Genomic DNA, 18,263 nt, shown 5'->3' on the forward strand with positions numbered 1-18,263 from the left:
CTGCAGTCCTGTTCCCCAGGATATCAGCCCTGAGTTATGGGGTAGCTCAGCTTGCCAGGATGGACCAGGCTCTCAGGGCATTTTTTCAAGCCCTCTTGCCCTGGTCCCACTGCAGGCTAATTTGTGGCATGTTCTGAAATGCTTCCAGAGAACTCTCAGGAGCAAAGGACACAGGAACTGCAAGGCTCCATCCATCTTTTGACAAATGCAGTGGAAAAAACCTGCATGGTCTGTACAAAGTGGGATCTGCTTGCAGGAAACCACCAAGGACTCGTGGCTGGTAAACTCCCAGATTTTGGCTATTTCAAAAGCGTTTCTTGACTAATTCAGCACGGGGTGAGCTCCCAGCCCTTCAGCAGCTCAGCTGTTCTGCACAGAGGGCTGGAAACAGCTGATTTTAGCAAAGCCCACCACTCCCCTGCACTCAGAGCAGAAATCCACACGGATCCTTCCCCAAGGAATGGAAGTGCTGGGTCCCAGCTGCAGGCACAGAGCAGAACTGTTTGTGCTTGAAGAATAAACTGTGTCTTTTTGGACCAAAACATTGCTGCTTCAACTATGCCCACCAAAATGAGATTTTCTCAGAGCTCTGCCCCAAGGAGAGAGCTCGAGGGAGAAGAGGTGCAGATGGCAACAACCAATCTCCTCACTCAATGAGGGACAAAAACCTCCTTTGAGATAGCAAAAGTAAGGGCAAAGCAAGGCTCCACACAGATGAGAAAAGATGTGGGCAAATATACTGGTGTGTGTATATTTAAAATAAATCTCTTCTTTTTATGCTCTTTGTTCAACTGCATTATCAAAAAAGAGGTTTTAAATACAAGCTTATGGGACTACTAAAGAGGTGAATTTATGAATGTATTCCTAACAAAACACACTCTTGAAGGCTTTAATCTATGAATTGTGACAACCTTGGACAAAATGGATTTTTAATAGAATATAATGTAAACTGCCTGAAACACTGTGATAAGGAATTTTTTTTTAAGTAATGCACAAAAAAGGCAACGATGCACTCTGCATGAAAGGAGGAAAGGTCTTAATTTAAAGCATTTTAATGGACACTCAATTTGCGTAGGGAAATGTGAGAAATGGAGATGAAAACCTCCTGATAGCAGTAGCACTGCAGAGGGGAGAGGGAGGAAGATTAGGAAAGTAAGCAAATTTGAAAATGCTCCAGCTGATAAGAGGGGCTGAAAGGAACGCAGCCAGGATTAGAACATGTCAGAGCCCAGAGTCACTGCTCTCCCTGCAGGCTCTGCCTGTCAGGGCTCTTATCAGAGCTGAGCACTGGCTCAGCACAGCCCCGGTGCCAGGCTGGCCTGCCTGGGGTGAAGGGCACAGGAGGGCACAGACCGCACTCATTCAGGGTGCCTGTGACTCCCGGGGTTCCTCGGGGTCCCCAAAGCTGTGCCAGGGGCTGCTGGGGCTTTCCACCCTGCACAAAGCCCGAGGGAGGCTCAAACCCACCATGAACTCGGCCAAATCTTACCCAGGAATCAGCTGAGCTCAGCCCACAGGCTCAGCCCTGGCTTAGCCACTGCTCCTCTACCAGCTGGGCCAGTCAGCAGAAGGGAAATTGATTCCAAGAGAGAAAAAAGCATCTCCTCTGAGGTGGATGAAGCATTCTGTTCACTGACAGCTTCTGCCACAGGGGAGGCTGATCCTGCACTCACCCAGACACAAACTGCCCTCCATGAAACTCCTTGGATTCTAAAATGAACCAGCTCTAGTGACAATTCCATCACCCTGACATTAATAAAAGCAAGTTCAGGTCTCCCATCATCTAAATGAAACAGCAGAACTTCTCCAGAAACACTTGACATTCTTCAGAAGAAACAGGAGGGCCATCATTATGACCAAAAAGACAAATTAAAGGAAAGATCAAAGTTAAATATTTACTCTAAGCACTACAATATTTGCAAATCTGGAAGTGATCTTTCAGCAGTTTCTATTTGCATACTTTAATTAATCCAAAAATATTAAACTAATCTCACAAAGGAAAGGGTCAAAGTATTAATTAACTTGAGATGCATTGCTTTTGTGCAATTTAACAGTTCAACACAAAGCAAAACTCAGTTTTAATAAAAACTAAGTTACTGTGACAGGTATAATTTCATGGATTAGTGAAACCCCATACAAGGCAATAAGTTTCAATGTTCAGGCTATTTTTTTTGGTCCAACTTTAAAAATAGTTCTTTCATTTTGATTTCAGTAACATCAGATGACCTCAATCTTCCTTTGACCTCAGTATTTCACTTTTAAACTGATGGTTTTCCACTTTGCTCCAAAGGGAGCTGAGGTTGTGCTTGTTAGAGGAAAGAACCTGATGGGGTTCACAGGGAGCAGACCCTGCCCAGCCACCTGTTGCCTTTTGGGACTACCTAAAACCTACCTAAAACCAGACAAAATGAAGGGAATAAAAAGCAGTTATATTTATTGAAGGGCCTTCATTAAAGGGGCAGACAAAGCCCCCTAGGGGCTACACCCAAAATGAACCATATTTCTGTGGTTTAGTTAATTTTTTTTTCTGTTGGCTCTTTGGCAAGAGGAATTCTTGTCAAAGAACCCAATTCTCTGCTTTAGTTCATATTTTTCTTGTCGGCTCTTTGGCAAGGGGAATTCTTGTCAAAGAACCCAATTCTCTGGTTTAGATAATTTTTTTTTCCTGTTGGCTCTTTGGCAAGAGGAATTCTTGTCAAAGAATCGAATTCTCTGGTTCAGTCCATATTTTTCTTGTTGGCTCTTTGGCAAGGGGAATTCTTGTCAAAGAACCCAATTCTCTGGTTCAGTTCATATTTTTCTTGTTGGCTCTTTGGCAAGAGGAATTCTGCTGCCCTGAAGTGCCATGAGCAGCAGGTGTGAGCTGGGACTGGGGGGCTGCCTCCAGTTCAATTCAATAATCCATTCCCAAGAAGTGAAACAAAGGGAACAAAGCTGTCACGGGAGCAGATGCAGCTTTCAGGGAGGCAGAGGAGCAGCGCTGCAGCTCGCTGATGGGGTCAGTGTGTGTGGGCAGGATTCAGGCCAGGGCTCACCCACCTGTCCATGGCGCCGGGGTCGTTGTGCACGCAGGTGAGCGTGGCCGTGCTCCGCGCGCTGTCCGTCTCCTCCTGCACTCCCCACTGGTCAGCGTCGCTCACCCTGATGTCCGAGATCCTCACGCCTGGGGCCGTCCTGATCCTGTGGGGACACCAAGCATTGCCTTTGAGACACAGTGGAAATTTTTCAGTGAAAAAAAAATTGAAATTTTTAGAAATCCGTTTTGGTTTAGGTGAAATGTACGTCTTCGAGTTAAGTCTGTAGTTTGAAAACATAACTGTTTAGTCTGACTCCTGTTCTCGTAAAAAGCCTAGGCTCAGAGAAGCTGCTTCAGTGAAAGACAGAAATAAGGGGGACATACAGAGAGACAGAAACTGCTGTGAGAACAGGTCAATCTGACCCAGGGATTCTTTCTGATAAAGAAGAATTAGCAGCAAATGTCAGCACGCAAAATTTGTAAAAATGAATATGTATGAGCCTATTGTGAAATTGGATGCATATGTATTTGAGAGGGGGATAAAGAAGGATCTGGAATTCCCAGAAGCACATGTCTTTTAGAGAGAGGAATCTCCACATGCTGTAATAAACATACCAGCTTTACAACTTTCACAAAGTTGTGGAGTTTTGTTTGCCTCCACAAAACACCTTAGCCACAGATCCACCCAGAGAGGTGAACAGGAGGCTGAAAGGAAAATACTCCCTCTCCCATCAACAGCAGGCTGCAGCCACGAGTCACTCTGTTTAAAAACATAAACCAGGTCCAGTCATTTACAGAGGTGAGGGATGAGTTTCATTATGTGCAAAGCCAGTCAACTTTAGCTTGAGCAATGTGGAGAGATTAAAAATGGTTTCTGCTCCTGTGGCCCCAGTCTGATACAAATGAAAAAGGTGTGATGAAGCATAAGTTGATTTAATTTGCTGTGTCTGTCCTGCAGTTTGAGATGGGAAATAAGAGCAATGGGATATAAAATACATCCTCCTGCCTGCAAACCTTTGGGAGTGAGGTATCTTCTGATATTAGGGATGCCTGCATGGAAAAAAATTAGTTTCATTGCTCAAAGACCATAATGCAGGAAGGAGAGAAAAGGAGTAAGCTATCCTAGACTGAGGGAGGAAAACAATTATGTCATTGCAGCAGGATCTATCAAACTGGGCACATCAGACTGCTGCTGCCAAAAATAATATGATGCTGACATGGAAAACTTTGATTTCCTGAGAATGGCTAGAGTTTGAGAGCAGTGTGGTAGCTGGGAAATGTCGCTGGGTTTTGGCTCAGAGAAAATAAAACTTGCCAAAAATAAAAAGTCCATGCTCCAGCGAGGCTCAGCGTTAGGAACAGATTGCCAAGGAATAGGAAACAAACTGCTTTTATTAGCAGGAACTTCATTTGTGCAGCTTGACTCCTGAAACAAGCCTGGGATTACAACAGGAGTGCTGCAAATATGCCTGGAGAACAATTAGGCAGAGAGAAACTGCAGCAGCGCCACGCTCGCCACTGCTGTGACTTAATTAATTAAAAGCAAAGCCAAGAGGGACCTTTTAGTTATATGGTGGAATGGAACAGCACTGCTGGGACCTGGAGTGTTATTTAACAGTGAATTGTGATGGCTTTGCCCCGTGCCTCATGGCCAGTTGGTGCTCGTGTCACACCATTAAAAACTTCCTTGGAGCTCTGCTGGGTCCATGGGCTGGGATCAAAGTGAGTTCGCAGCTCCATGGGTGGCCTGTTCCTCTGAGAAGGAATTAATTCATCCTGCTTTCATGATATCCTTATTTTGCCTGTAAGCCTTTAGTGACTCGATGGGTCAAATCCATGCCTGGCATAACCAAGCTGATGAAAAATATTCTCTGAAGCAGGATTGTACCTGATATTTTCTAATTGTGTCCTTCCTGCTTTCCCACAGGCATTCACATTTCCAAACAGCATTCCTCAAAGCTGAGGTGCCCTTTCCTATCACCTCCTCTTCTTTTTTCAGAGGGACATTGAGTTATTCTGTAGTAATTGCACTGGACCAAATAATTCCTGCAAGACACCTGCATGGCTTCATTTCAGACTGGCTTATAATTCATGTGAGACAGAGAATTGGGCCCTCAGCAATGGATTCAATACTTTCTTTCATTAGTAAACCACTTTTGAAAAAAAATCATTAGGACCTGGCAAAAAAAAACCCCAAAACCAAAAAAAACCCAAAACAAAGTACCTGTTTTTAAATTTTCTCTTCCCCAGCCAAATTTGTTTTTTTTTGAGAAATTCCTATCACCATCCTCTCAAGTTCCCATGCTTTTCTTTTCAATGTGTCTGAAAACTTCTACCCTGACTTTTCACCCAGCTCAAATCCTGGTTAATTAAAGGTTAATTGAAGGGCAGAGATGCTGGGGGGACAGGCACACCAGGACAGTTGGAACTTATCCACAATTTCAGGATTCATCAGCCTTTCCCATCTGCCAGAAGCTCGTTGTGTCCTCCTACACAGCTTTGCACTGCAGAGAGCTTCACTCTGCAGCAGCTCCGTTTGTCTGTCCTGAGCCAGATCTGGGGAGGAAGAGCATGAGGAGCTACACCGAGGATGAGGAGCTACAACAATGAGGAGCTACAAGGATGAAGAGCTATACCAAGGATGAGGAGCTACACTGAGGGTGAGGAGCTACAATGAGGATGAGAAGCTATGGGGATGAGGAGCTACATTGAGGATGAAGAGCTACACCGAGGATGAGAAGCTACATTGAGGACGAGGAGCTACAACGAGGCTGAAGAGCTACAATGAGGATGAAGAGCTACACCAAAGATGAGGAGCTACAAAAAGGATGAAGAACTAAACGAGGATGAAGAGCCACAAAGAGGATGAAGAGCTACAATGAAGATGAGGAGCTACAATGAGGATGAGGAGCTACACCAAGGATGAGGAGCTACGAGGATGAAGAGCCACAAAGAGGATGAAGAGCTACAATGAAGATGAGGAGCTACACCAAGGATGAGGAGCTACAATGAAGAATCACAGAGGATGAAGAGCTACAAGAGGATGAAGAGCTACAATGAAGATGAGGAGCTACAACGAAGATGAGGAGCTACACCAAGGATGAGGAGCTACAATGAGGATGAGGAGCTACGAGGATGAAGAGCTACAATGAATGAGGAGCCACAATGAGGATGAGGAGCTCCAGACCCAGCTCCTGCACGCCTGGGCAGGATTCAGGACCCCTGTGCAGCCCCTCCTGAAGCTGCTCCCCTCTGCCTCCATCAGTGGTGCTCACACACAGTGTAAGGATGCAGGAGCTCCAAGATCCCCCTCCTTCTCCCCATGCAGCTGTCCCAGCCTCCTTCATGGACGCTGCACCCCAAACCACGGACCCTGTTGGCCCAGCCCTCAGGCAGGGAGCTTTGCTGTTCATCCTCCTGTGTCTGAGCTGGTTTTTGCCACCAGGTGAGGCTCTCCTCCGGCCCCTCAGGGTGACCCCTCAGCCCTGCTGGCTGTGCCCTGCTGCCTCTCTGGGTGAGCAGCAAGTGAACAGCGCTCGCTGCTCCCCAGGCACCTTTTCCAAAAGTGTCTCAGAATGCTGCATTTTAGGAAAAATTCCAGTCTAATCCCTTGCGTTGCATCTGCTCTGGTGGGCTGAGACAAGATGTCATTTTGCATTTTTGGATATCAGTAGAGCCAGGAAGGTTGAAAGAAGCAAGAAACTACGTTCGGCTTCTCACTTAGGAAAAGTCAAGAAATTCAAATGAAACCAGCCTACATATGGGAGTTTGAGCCTACTGTTCCTCAGATAAGTGATTCATATCTTTAAATCTTCCCCCAAACTCCACAGGCACAAAAATTAATGTAAGTGTTGGGGACTGAGGCTTCAAAAAGGAGTAAGAAATTCCTAGCAGAGCTGCCATCAGCTGGAGAAGGGATGGTGAATGGCACGTGTGTGGGCCCTCCTCTGTGCCAGGCTTCAATTAGAAGCTTGGGTGGATCATTTCGTTTTCTCATACCTCCCTTCCCCACGTATAAAATACTGGAAAGTGTTGCTCTGCCAACTCAAAGGGAGCTGTAAGGATAAATGGAATTGCCTGCAAAAAAATCTGATGTCCTTTAAATTTGCCAGCTGACAAAAATTCTGCCATCTCTGTGCATGAAACTGTGGAAAGGAGATGCTGAAGTATGTCATAGAACTGTGACCCAATAACCAACTGTTACCACTAAGATGGCTTAATTACTTTTTTTATAAAGATAAAAAGGAAAAAAAGGAGCAGAACATGACAGCCAATTGGAAATTTGGCAAAACTGATGTTTTGTTCCCATGAAATATTTGCTTTCTGAAAAGCAGAATTGTCAGACAGAAAAGTGTGCTGTTGAAAACCCACCTCTAAGACATTGCAGTGCCCATTTGAAAATGCAGCTAGCAGGGATGTGAGATGGGAGCTGGGCAGAAATCACCCAGGGCCTGAGTATTTGGGATATCCCTGCCATAGGGTGAGGGAGCTCCCACAGAAAGGTGACCCCTCCATCACTGCCTTTGTGCCACTGTCCCTGCAGGATGTCCAGGGAGAATTGCCAGAATGCATCACAGTGAGCACAGCCCCTCCTGCAGCTCCAAGGGCACAGAGGAGCTGCCTGAAATGTGGATTTTGGAGCACATTAGGTAGCCCTGGCAGGACTTTCCCCAGAACAATGTGTCCCCCATTTATTGCAGAATATAAAGACACAAACGTGCTGGGCTGGATGGAGCAGCGTTCCCAGCCTGCCAACCTGGAACCAGCAACTCTTTTAAAATGCAATCCCAGCCCAAAATGTATTTGACCCTGTGAATTGAGCCAGGCCAAACCTCTTCTCTCATTTCTCCCAGCACAAGGAAAATGGGACAAAGAGCTGGGAGGAAACTCAGGGCTGCAGGAGGGGTTTATGCACCCAGAACATGATATGGGAATTCCACAGGCTCCCAGTGAATTCAGTGCAAAATCTGAAAGGTGAATCCTTGCTTGTCACACAGCCCCAGGCCCAACCTGGCACTGGGAACTGGGAGGTAAAATCTTGGGAAAAGGAACTTTAAAATAGAAACAGAAGGGAAAGATATTTAGGAAATAAAACAGAGATGTGCTCACAGCAGATGGGAAATGCTCAAAATGATGTGAAAAACGACTTTTTCAGAGCTATTTTAGAAATCTTCTTATCCCCTCCCCACTCCATTAGGGGGGAAAGCATGATCTGAGCTAAATTCACTCTCAATGACGTACTAATAATAACAGTTATGAAAAATTTCATTTGTAATTTCCAACCATTTCTGCAGTCAGCCCTTCCACACACATTTTTAGCCCAATTAAAAATAAAGCCATTATCCATTCCCTACAGGAAATCCAAGCTGTAACCAGTTTAGTCAACTTGCCCAAAATTATACTCTCTGCAGAGCCAGAATGAGGGCTGATCCCTCCCAATTCCCAGCTAGACACCCCTCCCCATCTCCCAGACCAAACCAGAGCACAGCTGAGTAATTCCAAGCCCTCACAGAGCATTTACCATATTTGAAGAATTGCACAAACAGCAAGCAATTAGTTCTGAACAAGGTCCCTGGGGAGTTTCTAGTTAAAATACATGTGTTTTAGGCTACATTAAACCAAGCATTAGAAATTAAAATCACCACTGAACTCAGACATAACATCTGGGGACTTGTGGGTGTGGGTGAGATGGGCAGTGCTGGATAAAGGATGGAATAGCAGGATTGCTGCAGAGGTGGAGGAAGGAAGGAGAGGGAGCTGGCTGGGAGAGAGAAGCAGGTCTGTGATTCACAGCTCCCACTGCCAGTGCTCTCTGTGGCTTTGGGAGGGAGACACAGACAGTCAGGAGTTCATCCCTCACAGGGTGTGAAAGCAAAACCTCCTGGAAATGCAATTATAGCAGAGGGAGCTCCCCCAAGGAGAGGCACCATCCCTCTCCTCTCTTCCTGAGCCTCCTGGATTAAATTCTTCATGGGTAATGCAGAAATATGAGGGAATGAGGTGATGTAAAGTCACCCAGAAAACACATGGCAGAACCAGGAGCTGGACCCAGAGCTGCCCAGGAATATTTTGGTATCAGAGCCACTGATAACAGGCAGCCAAACTTGCCAGTCCCAGCAATGCCCTTTCTGTGCTGTGGCCCTGGGGTGCGAGATCAGGAGCCCTGCACTGCCTCACCTCCCACAGAACTCACAGCAGCTCAGGGGATCAGCTCCTCAACCTTCACAAGCCAAGCAAGTGCTTATTTTTCAAAATATTTTCCCAAGAACTTCAGTTCTTTCTTCTTTTATATTTTAAAAGACCTGTCAGAGATTTATGTTCAAATTACTTCCCCATCAAATTCTCCTTAAAATAGCAGCACTGGGCCAGCTGTGTTTGCTTCTGCAATTCCATATTAATGTCACTACAAGCAAAGTTATTTTCCAACTATGTAAAATACTCTTCAAAATACATAAAGACCCTGCAAAGACCCCAGCCCTCTCCAAAGAGGTCACAAGAGTAGAAACACAAGGAATATTCTGCTTTTTATTACAGCAAAGTAAAACAAGCAGCCTACACAGCCCCACAGAGAGGTGTAAGTACATGGTGAGCAGATGGCAATTTGGAAACAGCAACTGTAAGGCTCCAAAAACTGAAGGAAACCCCAGGTAAAAGGGTTTGATGAAGGTACCAGCAGGCAAAAAGCTCAGCGTGGCTCTGGGAAAAAAGCCAGGACCCATGAGTGTTACCAGTGAAACAATGGTGGGACAAAACCCCCAGGTTTGCACTGGGGTTAAAGGCAAATTAATACTCAGAGAAAGGCAGAAAACTTCCAAAGCCACCTGGAGTTGTGCTTAAGATTTGATCTGAATTTCTTCCATGCTAAAGCTGCAGCAGTGGCTGAGCCCTCAGAGCTCAATGGGTGAAATGTGAATTTCGTCCATGGCAAACCTGCAGCAGTGGCTGAGCCCTGAGAGCACAAAGCCTGCAATGTGTTCCCAAAGCAGAGCTGGGCTGTGCCTGCCTTGGCCCCACGTGCCCCCGTGCAGGCTCAGAGCTGTGCTCTGCTCCCACCTTCACACCCCGCTGGAAATGTGCCTTTCCCTCCCCCTGGCACACCGCACTTCCTCCTGCACGTTATTTTTAAATAACCTTTTGTAGTGCCGTGCTTAACCCTGCCAAGCATTTGGGGTGCAGCTTCCCTGAGAGCAGCTATAGTGTCACAAACCTCAGTCCAGCACCAAAGCTCTGGGCAGGACACAGCAGATGAAACAGCTTCAGGGGGGCAAGGCAGGAACAAATCTGCTCAACACAAGTGGTGGCTGACAGGAAAAAAGCCAATGACTCACAGGACAGAAAACCCTTTGAAATCATGGAGGGGATCAATGCCAAAGATTTGGAATGACACAATTACCACTCTTCTACCCAAAAAGGTGAAGCTATCAACCTTTTCTTTTTTTCCAGCCCATCAAATGTTTCAAATTATGTAAAACATTGAGCTCACTAGCATATTGGATTTTGAATAATGAAAAGAGTAAACAGGATTTTAATTTGGATTCTGACAGTAAGGCGCTTTCCATGTGATAAATTAACTATTAGGGAAGACAAATTAACACAACCACCCCTTGAGTATGATGGCTTATGATTCTGAGGAAGCTTTTACAGAAGCATGATAAAAATAAGGCAGGATGAAAAACAGGATATGATGATGGAGGGAGTATTTTACCAAAAATTCTTCCTCCTTCTTCTCACCAAACTGTGCATATAACTTCTCTTTAAAAAATGCAGCAGCTTCTCTCAAGAGCCCCCCATTTTTCCTAAGAATGACTCAACATTTTAGGAGAGCTCCTCAGCTGCTCTAGATGACCAGATTGATGAATTTTAATGTGCTTGTTTAACACTGAGATGTTAAATTTGACATCTGTGAAGCAAGGTCAGGAGGAGAGGTGTCACCCCTCCTTAGGAATCTTTTTGAAAGGGAAGGTGTCTCAGAAACATTTTCTAGGCATAAGACTATGCTCATAAAATCAGCAAAGAGGATGTGATCAACTTCAAAGCAGCCAAGCATCATGTTATATTTCCATATCCAAATGAAAACTCCCAAGTTTTGTCATTTCTTTAAAGGAGAGAAGACATTTTAAGATTTCATCTTCACATTTCAGCAGAAACTCCATTTTTCAAACTCCTCCCCCTCTCTCTCTCTCTCTCAGGTAAGCAAACACAGCTTAGAAAAACAGCAGAAAGGCATCCTAATTGGCTTGAAATTAAAGCTATTAATTTTTATTCTTATTTATTCCTGTCACAAACCAGACCTGTTTTATATGGATTTCCAGCACTGCTATGGAAACCTGAGAGGTTCTGAAGGCTTTATGTAACACGAGATGAAAACGCCGTCTCCCACAGCGAGCACTGTTTCCTTTGAAATATGTCAACAGTGGAATTTTGTCCCTCTGGGAGAAAAGGGTTGCCAGGCACGGAGACAGGAGACATCAGGTCCAAATCTATTGACTCAAGACATGCTATTAACCATTTAACTCACTGGGCAACTTCAAAATAAGGATGTTTATTCACCTTTGCTTGGAAATTCATGCAAGGAGAAAAAACCCTATTATTTCTATGGAGACACCGTGTACTTCTATTCCTAAAAATTGTACAGATACTGAATTTCAATGTATTCCTGTAATTTTCCAGTAGTACTTCAGACTGCAGGTCAAAAAGTTCTGTAACAATTGCCTTGTTCTGAGTAAAACTGAAAGTCACAATTTATTGGAGTCTACCTGGAAACATTACTGTACCTTTGACATATAAATGACTTTAATCAAAATATAAACAAGTGTGGGTGTAGATTGTGCTGAAAGCTCCTGAATTCCAGCAGAGACAGCAGTGGGACAGGCCTGATGTTTGTGTGGCCAACCCTGGCGTGCCACCAGCCCAGCTCCAGAGAATCCTGCTGCACCAGCATGGAAAGGGAGCAGATCCTCTGTCCTTTGCCTGCCTGGAGGGCAGGAAAAATTGCCCAGAATTTGCCAATAAACACACACAATTCCCAGAACTCACTGGGCACTTTACACATTCAAATATCCAATAAACATGAATTAACCATTCTGCTATAAATCAGAAGCAGACAGGTCTTTTTCCAAGCCTAAAGGATCCTTGTAGCCCTGAGCAGCTCCTGCCAACCCTCCTGAGGGTGCACCCAGAGCCTCCCCTGAAGGACAGAGATGTTTTCCTCCATCCCAGGGCCTCTGAGGGGTGAACTGAGCTGGGATTGTGGTGCCAGGAGCTGGGAGGGCTGGCAGTGCCCTCAGCCACCCCCAACACTGCACTCCCTGCCCTCCTCCCTCCAACACCGCAATCTGTGCTGAACCTTCTCTGCTGAGAGGAGAGGGGAAAAGCTGCAGTGGTTTTCTGTAACACAGCTACAGAATAAAAATCAAAGCCCCTCCAGTCTCTTCAGCCTTTCTCTGAGAGATCTAAAAGGCTCAGACCATGTCCTTTACCTTGAAACCAAGGCAGTGCTCTAAGAAATGAAACTCTTCCTTAAAAGCCAGAAGTTTTAAGGGAGAATATGCATTACCAGCCTGAAGGAGTTCAAAGCATTTGAACTTGGAATTCTTGCAATCATGCAGAAACACAGCTTTGGAAACCATAATGAAAAAATCACAGTAAGGCAGAAGTTTCCCCCTGCAAAGACAAAGCTACTTACAGGTTTCTTTTTATTGAAAGGCTCCTTCCAGAGATCATCACTGCAAAAACATTTGCAGCCTGAACAGAGTTCAGGCCTCCTGGGAGACAAAGCACTGTTATAAAAGGGTCATTTTTCTGCCTCTACAAATAAAAAAAGCTCTGAAGGTCAGAGACTCTGGAAGAAACTAAACAATAACAAAATAAAAACTTTCCATCCCTGTCCTTGCCAAAGCAGATAACGAGCTCCATGGCATGTCCTGGTCAATACTGGAGCAGGGTTTACAGCATTTAAAACACTTCATCACTGCAGCTGAATTTCCTCACTATCCTGGAGTCTCAGACATTTCCTTTTAAAAGTTTATTAAATCCTATAATATATGATTATAATTAATTCTCTTTGACCAGACATCAGTACATATGACTTAGGGCCAAAAGAACCTTCCTGAGTTGCTTCAAGCTGAAAAATAAACTAAAAATGATCATTCAAAAGAGCAGATCTTTGAAAACTATATACATTCTAATTCCACTGAACTCATCCCAACCCTTGGCACATCCAGCAGATGTTTAACAGCGTGGAGTGGTCTTTAGGGGATCTATCCTGCATTATCCATGCTTGCTCAGCACTCTGAATATGAAAGCAGCACACAACAGGTTGTCACCAGGACCTCCACCCAGGCTGGGCAAGGAGACACTGACCTGAGCACAAGGGATGGAGTTAGAGGGAAGGGGAAAAAAAAAACAACACAGCAATGAAAATCCTCCCAGAATTAAAAAGGCCACAAGAACTTTGCCTGAACTAGTAGTTGTTGTTTTTATTGGAGTATTTTATGGGGTTTTATGTTGTTTAATCGAAGAAAGAAAATGGATGCCATAAAATATGCAGAGCTAACCGGGGCTGCAGAGTACATTGCTGAATATTGCTAGTAATGCCATTTCCCCTTCACTGTCAAAAAATAAAAATATCCTTCTTTATATCCCTGTCACATGGAACAGCAGTGCTCTCACGCTTGCCAATCAATCATCCTGGAGTGCACCTTTACCTTGAGCACTGTGTGCCAGGACGGTGAATAAGGGAACCTTAGGAAATAATCTCCCTTTCCACAAGATGGAATTCAATTTCCAGCATAGCTCAGGCCAGTAGTTTTCTTGAAAAGGTGGCACCATATATTACAGCAGAAAAGCATTTTTCTGCTGGTAGTGAAAACTTTAGTGAGCATTATGATTATGTGGTTTGTACTCCAGGCACCAATGACCACCGAGCAGGCTAATAACGAGCCAGTGCTGATGAGAACAGCCCTCCAGCTGGGACAAAACATCAAAGACTTTTTTCACCCTGGTTTTTTTCCCTCCATTCTCCTTTCTTCACTATAAGACATTTTTCCTAACCTGCAGACAATTTTGCAAGATGCTCCTCAGGAGTCAGCACTTCACTCTGGTGCTCAGGTAGCCCCATTCAGCCCTTTGGCCATGGTGCCAACAGCTTTTATCTCTGGCAGCCCAGTTTGGTTTCTCCAGTGGTGCTTCTCAGGAGCTTCCTGAACACTCTGCAGGCAGATTGACTCCTTGAATCCTCCTTTGGAACTCTGCAGTTCTGCAAATATTTTTTGCAATTTTGCAAGTCCCAAGCTTGGTCTCTCACCTGAGCCCAGCTGTGCAGCAGAGGCTGGCTGGGTCCATAATCAATCCACTGCAATAAAGTCCCATAGATGGATGGTGCCAACCCCTGTCTGCCTGCATTTGCCTGCAATGTTCCCAGCCATGAAGATTAACAGACAGTTGTTTGCCTCTGGACACCCTGAAGCTCCAAGTCCCAGCTTTTGCTCTTCAGATCTGGCCAAAGCATCATTCTGCAAGCTGATGCCTGACAGACAGAGCCCAGCAGCTCCAGAGCCAAAGATGGGAAAGAGTTCAGGAGGATTCAGCCCTCCAAAGTGAGTTGCTCACAGTGCTGCCACAACCTAGAAAGCTCATCCAGCCTTGCAAAGCTGTCAGGAAAATTTACCAGCCACCACACAAAAATTACTTGCCATTTACCAGAGTGATTGATGGTAATGCAAGAAACCAATGGCATTTTACTTGCCTGTCAAATGAAATTACTCAGCCTGGACCAGCAGGATTGGGGAAGGATTCTTTAATCCTTGCAGCAATTTTTAAATGAAACTCAAGTGTTCATAGGGCTGAAGATCAGCCACAGACAGCAGCTGGCTTCAGGATGGGTCCCAACATGATATAGCATGGACAGACAGGCCTGGCACAGCAAGGGCAGGGTGACAGGCAGCTGCACACTCTGCTCCTGACTTCCTTTTACATTTACAGATTTCAGGAGGCCAAATCCATTTCCAGGTCGTTAATCTCTAACAAAGAACTAAGTCCTGGACTCAGGCATGTAATAAAAGTTGGGGCCAGAACAGGCCAAAGAGGCCATAACCAAAAGCTGGAGGCTTCAGTGGCAGAGGAATGTGCTCCCATTTTGTCTCTGTGTTCAGAACAGTATTCCAGAATTAGGGATTCATTTACTTCCTGAATCAGTAAAGGGATGGGACCATTCCCTCTGTAGCTTTCCCCTTCCTTCCTAACACTATTCTAGAACCTCCTTTTGTAGCATTTTTCCTTTACCACTGCAGCTGTAGCCACCAGGACTCCTCTGTTTTGGCCTCAGCTGCAGAACCAGCGCTGCCCCTGCAGGGACAGCAGATCCTCCAGCACAGCTCAGTCACATCCTTGTTAAAGGAGATATTTCTCCAGTTTGGGGGCAATCAGCATTCACTCAGGAGATTGCCAAGGGGGAAGGACTGAACAAAGCTCCTTGAGCAGCAGCTGATTCTGACAGCAGAACCACAGGTGGCTCCAGCACTCAGCACTGCCTGGAGAAATTCTGGAGGACAAAAAGCAAAGGAACTCAACTTTTGAGGATATGAAGGAGCCATTCTCACAGCTTTGATTTTGGATAGCCTGTTTTCTTGACCATCTTTATGATTCAAGCTCCTTACACATCCTCAGCCACCAGATGAAAAATCATCTCTGCCAAAGGTCACAGTCAAAAAGGGAGAGGAGGAACAATTCAAGTTTTATGAAGACTACACAGGCCTAGGTGCTAGATACCAAGAAGCCTCTTAAACTTTCAGATGTCAAAGAAAACACTGTGTTTGCAATAACACTCCAAAACCAGGCTTTCCCACTGAGGGGGGTTGTGGGGCACAGAATCAGCTCCCTCAAAATCCACAATCCATTATAACAATTCAGTGATTTTCAGAGAAAAACACTCACGGTGAGACACTGAATCCAACTGAGCATTGAGCACTTCCCATTTCTGTTCAGCCTTCCCAATTTCACTAGTCCCTAACCCTGTTAGTCATGAATTCTTGATTAATGAGCCTTGTTTGGAGGATGTGAATCTGCAATTGCTCTGATACACAGAAAGCTCTAACCACAGAAAGACAATCTAATTCAGCGAGGGAATCTGCTGTGCTTAGGGGGGATTCCAACCCTCCAATAAAGGAAATCAGCTGTTAAGTCATGCTAACAAGGGGCAGCACGCTGTGCTCTCAGCTCCGTGGTGCCATGTGATGGTCTCACAGCTTGGCATCTGGGGCAAAATCATCTTCGTGTGTTCAGGATGTTTAACATCTGCTGGTAAATCTGGGGCCGGTCAAACCCGGCTGTGAGCGGAGTGAGGCTGATGCCAGCGAGGTTTTACACCAGAATCCTTAACTACAAGGAACACGAGCACACACACATCTCCTGAGCCTGTGCAGCAAGGACCAATAACCCAGGGCTAAACTAATTACGGCTTGTTATGCTTGAGCAGGAAAACAGCAGCAGCTCCTCTCTGCTCCAGGGGGATGTGTAAAACAAGTGTCTGGGTGGCTCCTCCTGCCTTGCCTGCAGGGAAGAGCTGTCTCTGGGGAGCCCTCAGCTCCCAGGGTGTCCAGAGGAGCAGATTTCCTCCTCAGCTGGGGACATGGGGACAGCAGGATTGATAGCAGGGCTAGACAGGGCCCTCAGCAGGCCAGCCTTGCTGACTCTAACATAAAAATGTATTTCTCAGGATGTGAAAAATCTGATACAGCAGTGCAAAAACAAAAAGATAAAATTCTTCATTAAATAATATCGCTCATCACGTGTTCATGAATATTCATAACAATTTGGGGGGTGGAGGGGGGGACCTTAATTATACTTGAAATGGTTTATGAAATTCACCAAGATGGAAGAAATGCTCCTTTTTCTCCTACATCAGGCAGTTTCAGATGTTTCAGGAGCCCAGTCCTAGAGACCAGGGGATTCATTCCTGAAATCAAACCCTTTTCCCCCAAGCTCCTCCCCAGCTCTTCTCAGAAAATGACATTTCTGATCTTAAAACATCTTGAAAGAGACAGAAAGATTAATTATGCTCCTCCCTACTTCACCTTCACAGAAGATCTGAGTGGTTTCTAGAGCTGCAAAGCCTTGATGTCCATGGTCCTTGTGACTGCACTGCTGAGATATTCAAAGAGCCATTAAACCAAAGGGGAAAACCCATTCCCTGAGACTTTGTGTGGAAAGGAGTTGGGGTGGGAGGCTTAAAATCATCTTCTGCTTAAGTTAGCCAGAGACATCTGGAGCAGATTTATTCATCAATCAAGCTCTCCCCTTTCAAAATTCACCCATTCTCGAGGGCTCTGCACACAGGAGATGCTGTGGGACTGAAAGGTTGAGAAATGCAGCCTGATCCAATGGTTCTGCTTATTCCCACAGAAGATCCGTGGGAGGAAGAAGCAGAAGCAAAGCAATCTGCCCTGTATTTTTGTGGACACAGTTTGGCACCTCCAAGTCACAGATGTTTTCCAATTGCAACGTTACCACGAGCTGGAGCTCACCTTTCAGAGCGCTTTCCTGCACAGGTGATGTTTCTTGGTGCCTGCCTGATTGTGGCTGTAATTCTTTCCTCCAGCAATTATTGTCACTGTGTCACACCTTATCCCACAGTCAGGTGCTGAGGCATTCAGGGACAGTGTCCTCCCAGGAAGCAATTGCTGATACAGAACTTTATTCCCAATTATCAATGCCAATAACTTGTGGGCATTAAAAGTGAAGGCAGTGTTTTCCTGGGCTGAGATTGCTTTCTAATCTGATACCTGGGCTATAAATGATCTGATTTGTTGATGAAGAGCTCAAATTAGAAAGGCACCATTCAAAAAATCACAAAATATAAAGCTGACATCTTTTGATTTTCAGTGGCTCTGAGAGCACTCTGCTTCTTCCTGGTGGTGTTGCCTTCCTGGCTTGAATCTTCACTGTCAAGACATCATCCTCAATTAATTTCAGGCACAACTACTGTCAGCTTTGACACTCTGCCCACCAGACCAGCAGTGGGTCTGCAAGCTGTAATCTCAAACTCATCTGTCAGAAACACCAATATTATCCATCCTTTCTACTCTTTGAAACCTCAGAAGTATCATTACATTCAAGTTTTGGCTTAGTCCTGGGAACATTTTATCTTATTTTCACTTGAGGAACCCCTTCCTTTACTCAATATTCCTGCAGTTAGGATCTCTCTGCAGCTTTATGTGAAATTAAGTAGCCAATGTCATACACATGGTGC

The 18,263-nt window shown here is 45.2% G+C and overlaps 1 protein-coding gene across 2 annotated transcripts in view; it reads right to left on the bottom strand.

Moving 5' to 3' along the window:
- The window catches only part of TMEM132B (transmembrane protein 132B), a 207,923-nt gene that overhangs the window by 108,658 nt on the left and 81,002 nt on the right, over nucleotides 1-18,263 (bottom strand). Inside the window, exons 1-2 of one of the 2 annotated variants that reach the window (XM_064726513.1) lie at nucleotides 12,702-12,797; nucleotides 3,040-3,180 (exon numbers count right to left, since the gene is read on the bottom strand). In XM_064726513.1, the coding sequence (XP_064582583.1) occupies nucleotides 3,040-3,180; nucleotides 12,702-12,739 (179 nt within the window). In that variant the 5' untranslated portion in view covers nucleotides 12,740-12,797. Of the gene's footprint in view, nucleotides 1-3,039; nucleotides 3,181-12,701; nucleotides 12,798-18,263 lie in introns of those variants that run through there. The other variant, XM_064726511.1, reaches the window with a different exon arrangement.

Source organism: Zonotrichia leucophrys, chromosome 15 (assembly GCF_028769735.1).
Source record: "Zonotrichia leucophrys gambelii isolate GWCS_2022_RI chromosome 15, RI_Zleu_2.0, whole genome shotgun sequence".
NCBI classification, from domain to species: domain Eukaryota; kingdom Metazoa; phylum Chordata; class Aves; order Passeriformes; family Passerellidae; genus Zonotrichia; species Zonotrichia leucophrys.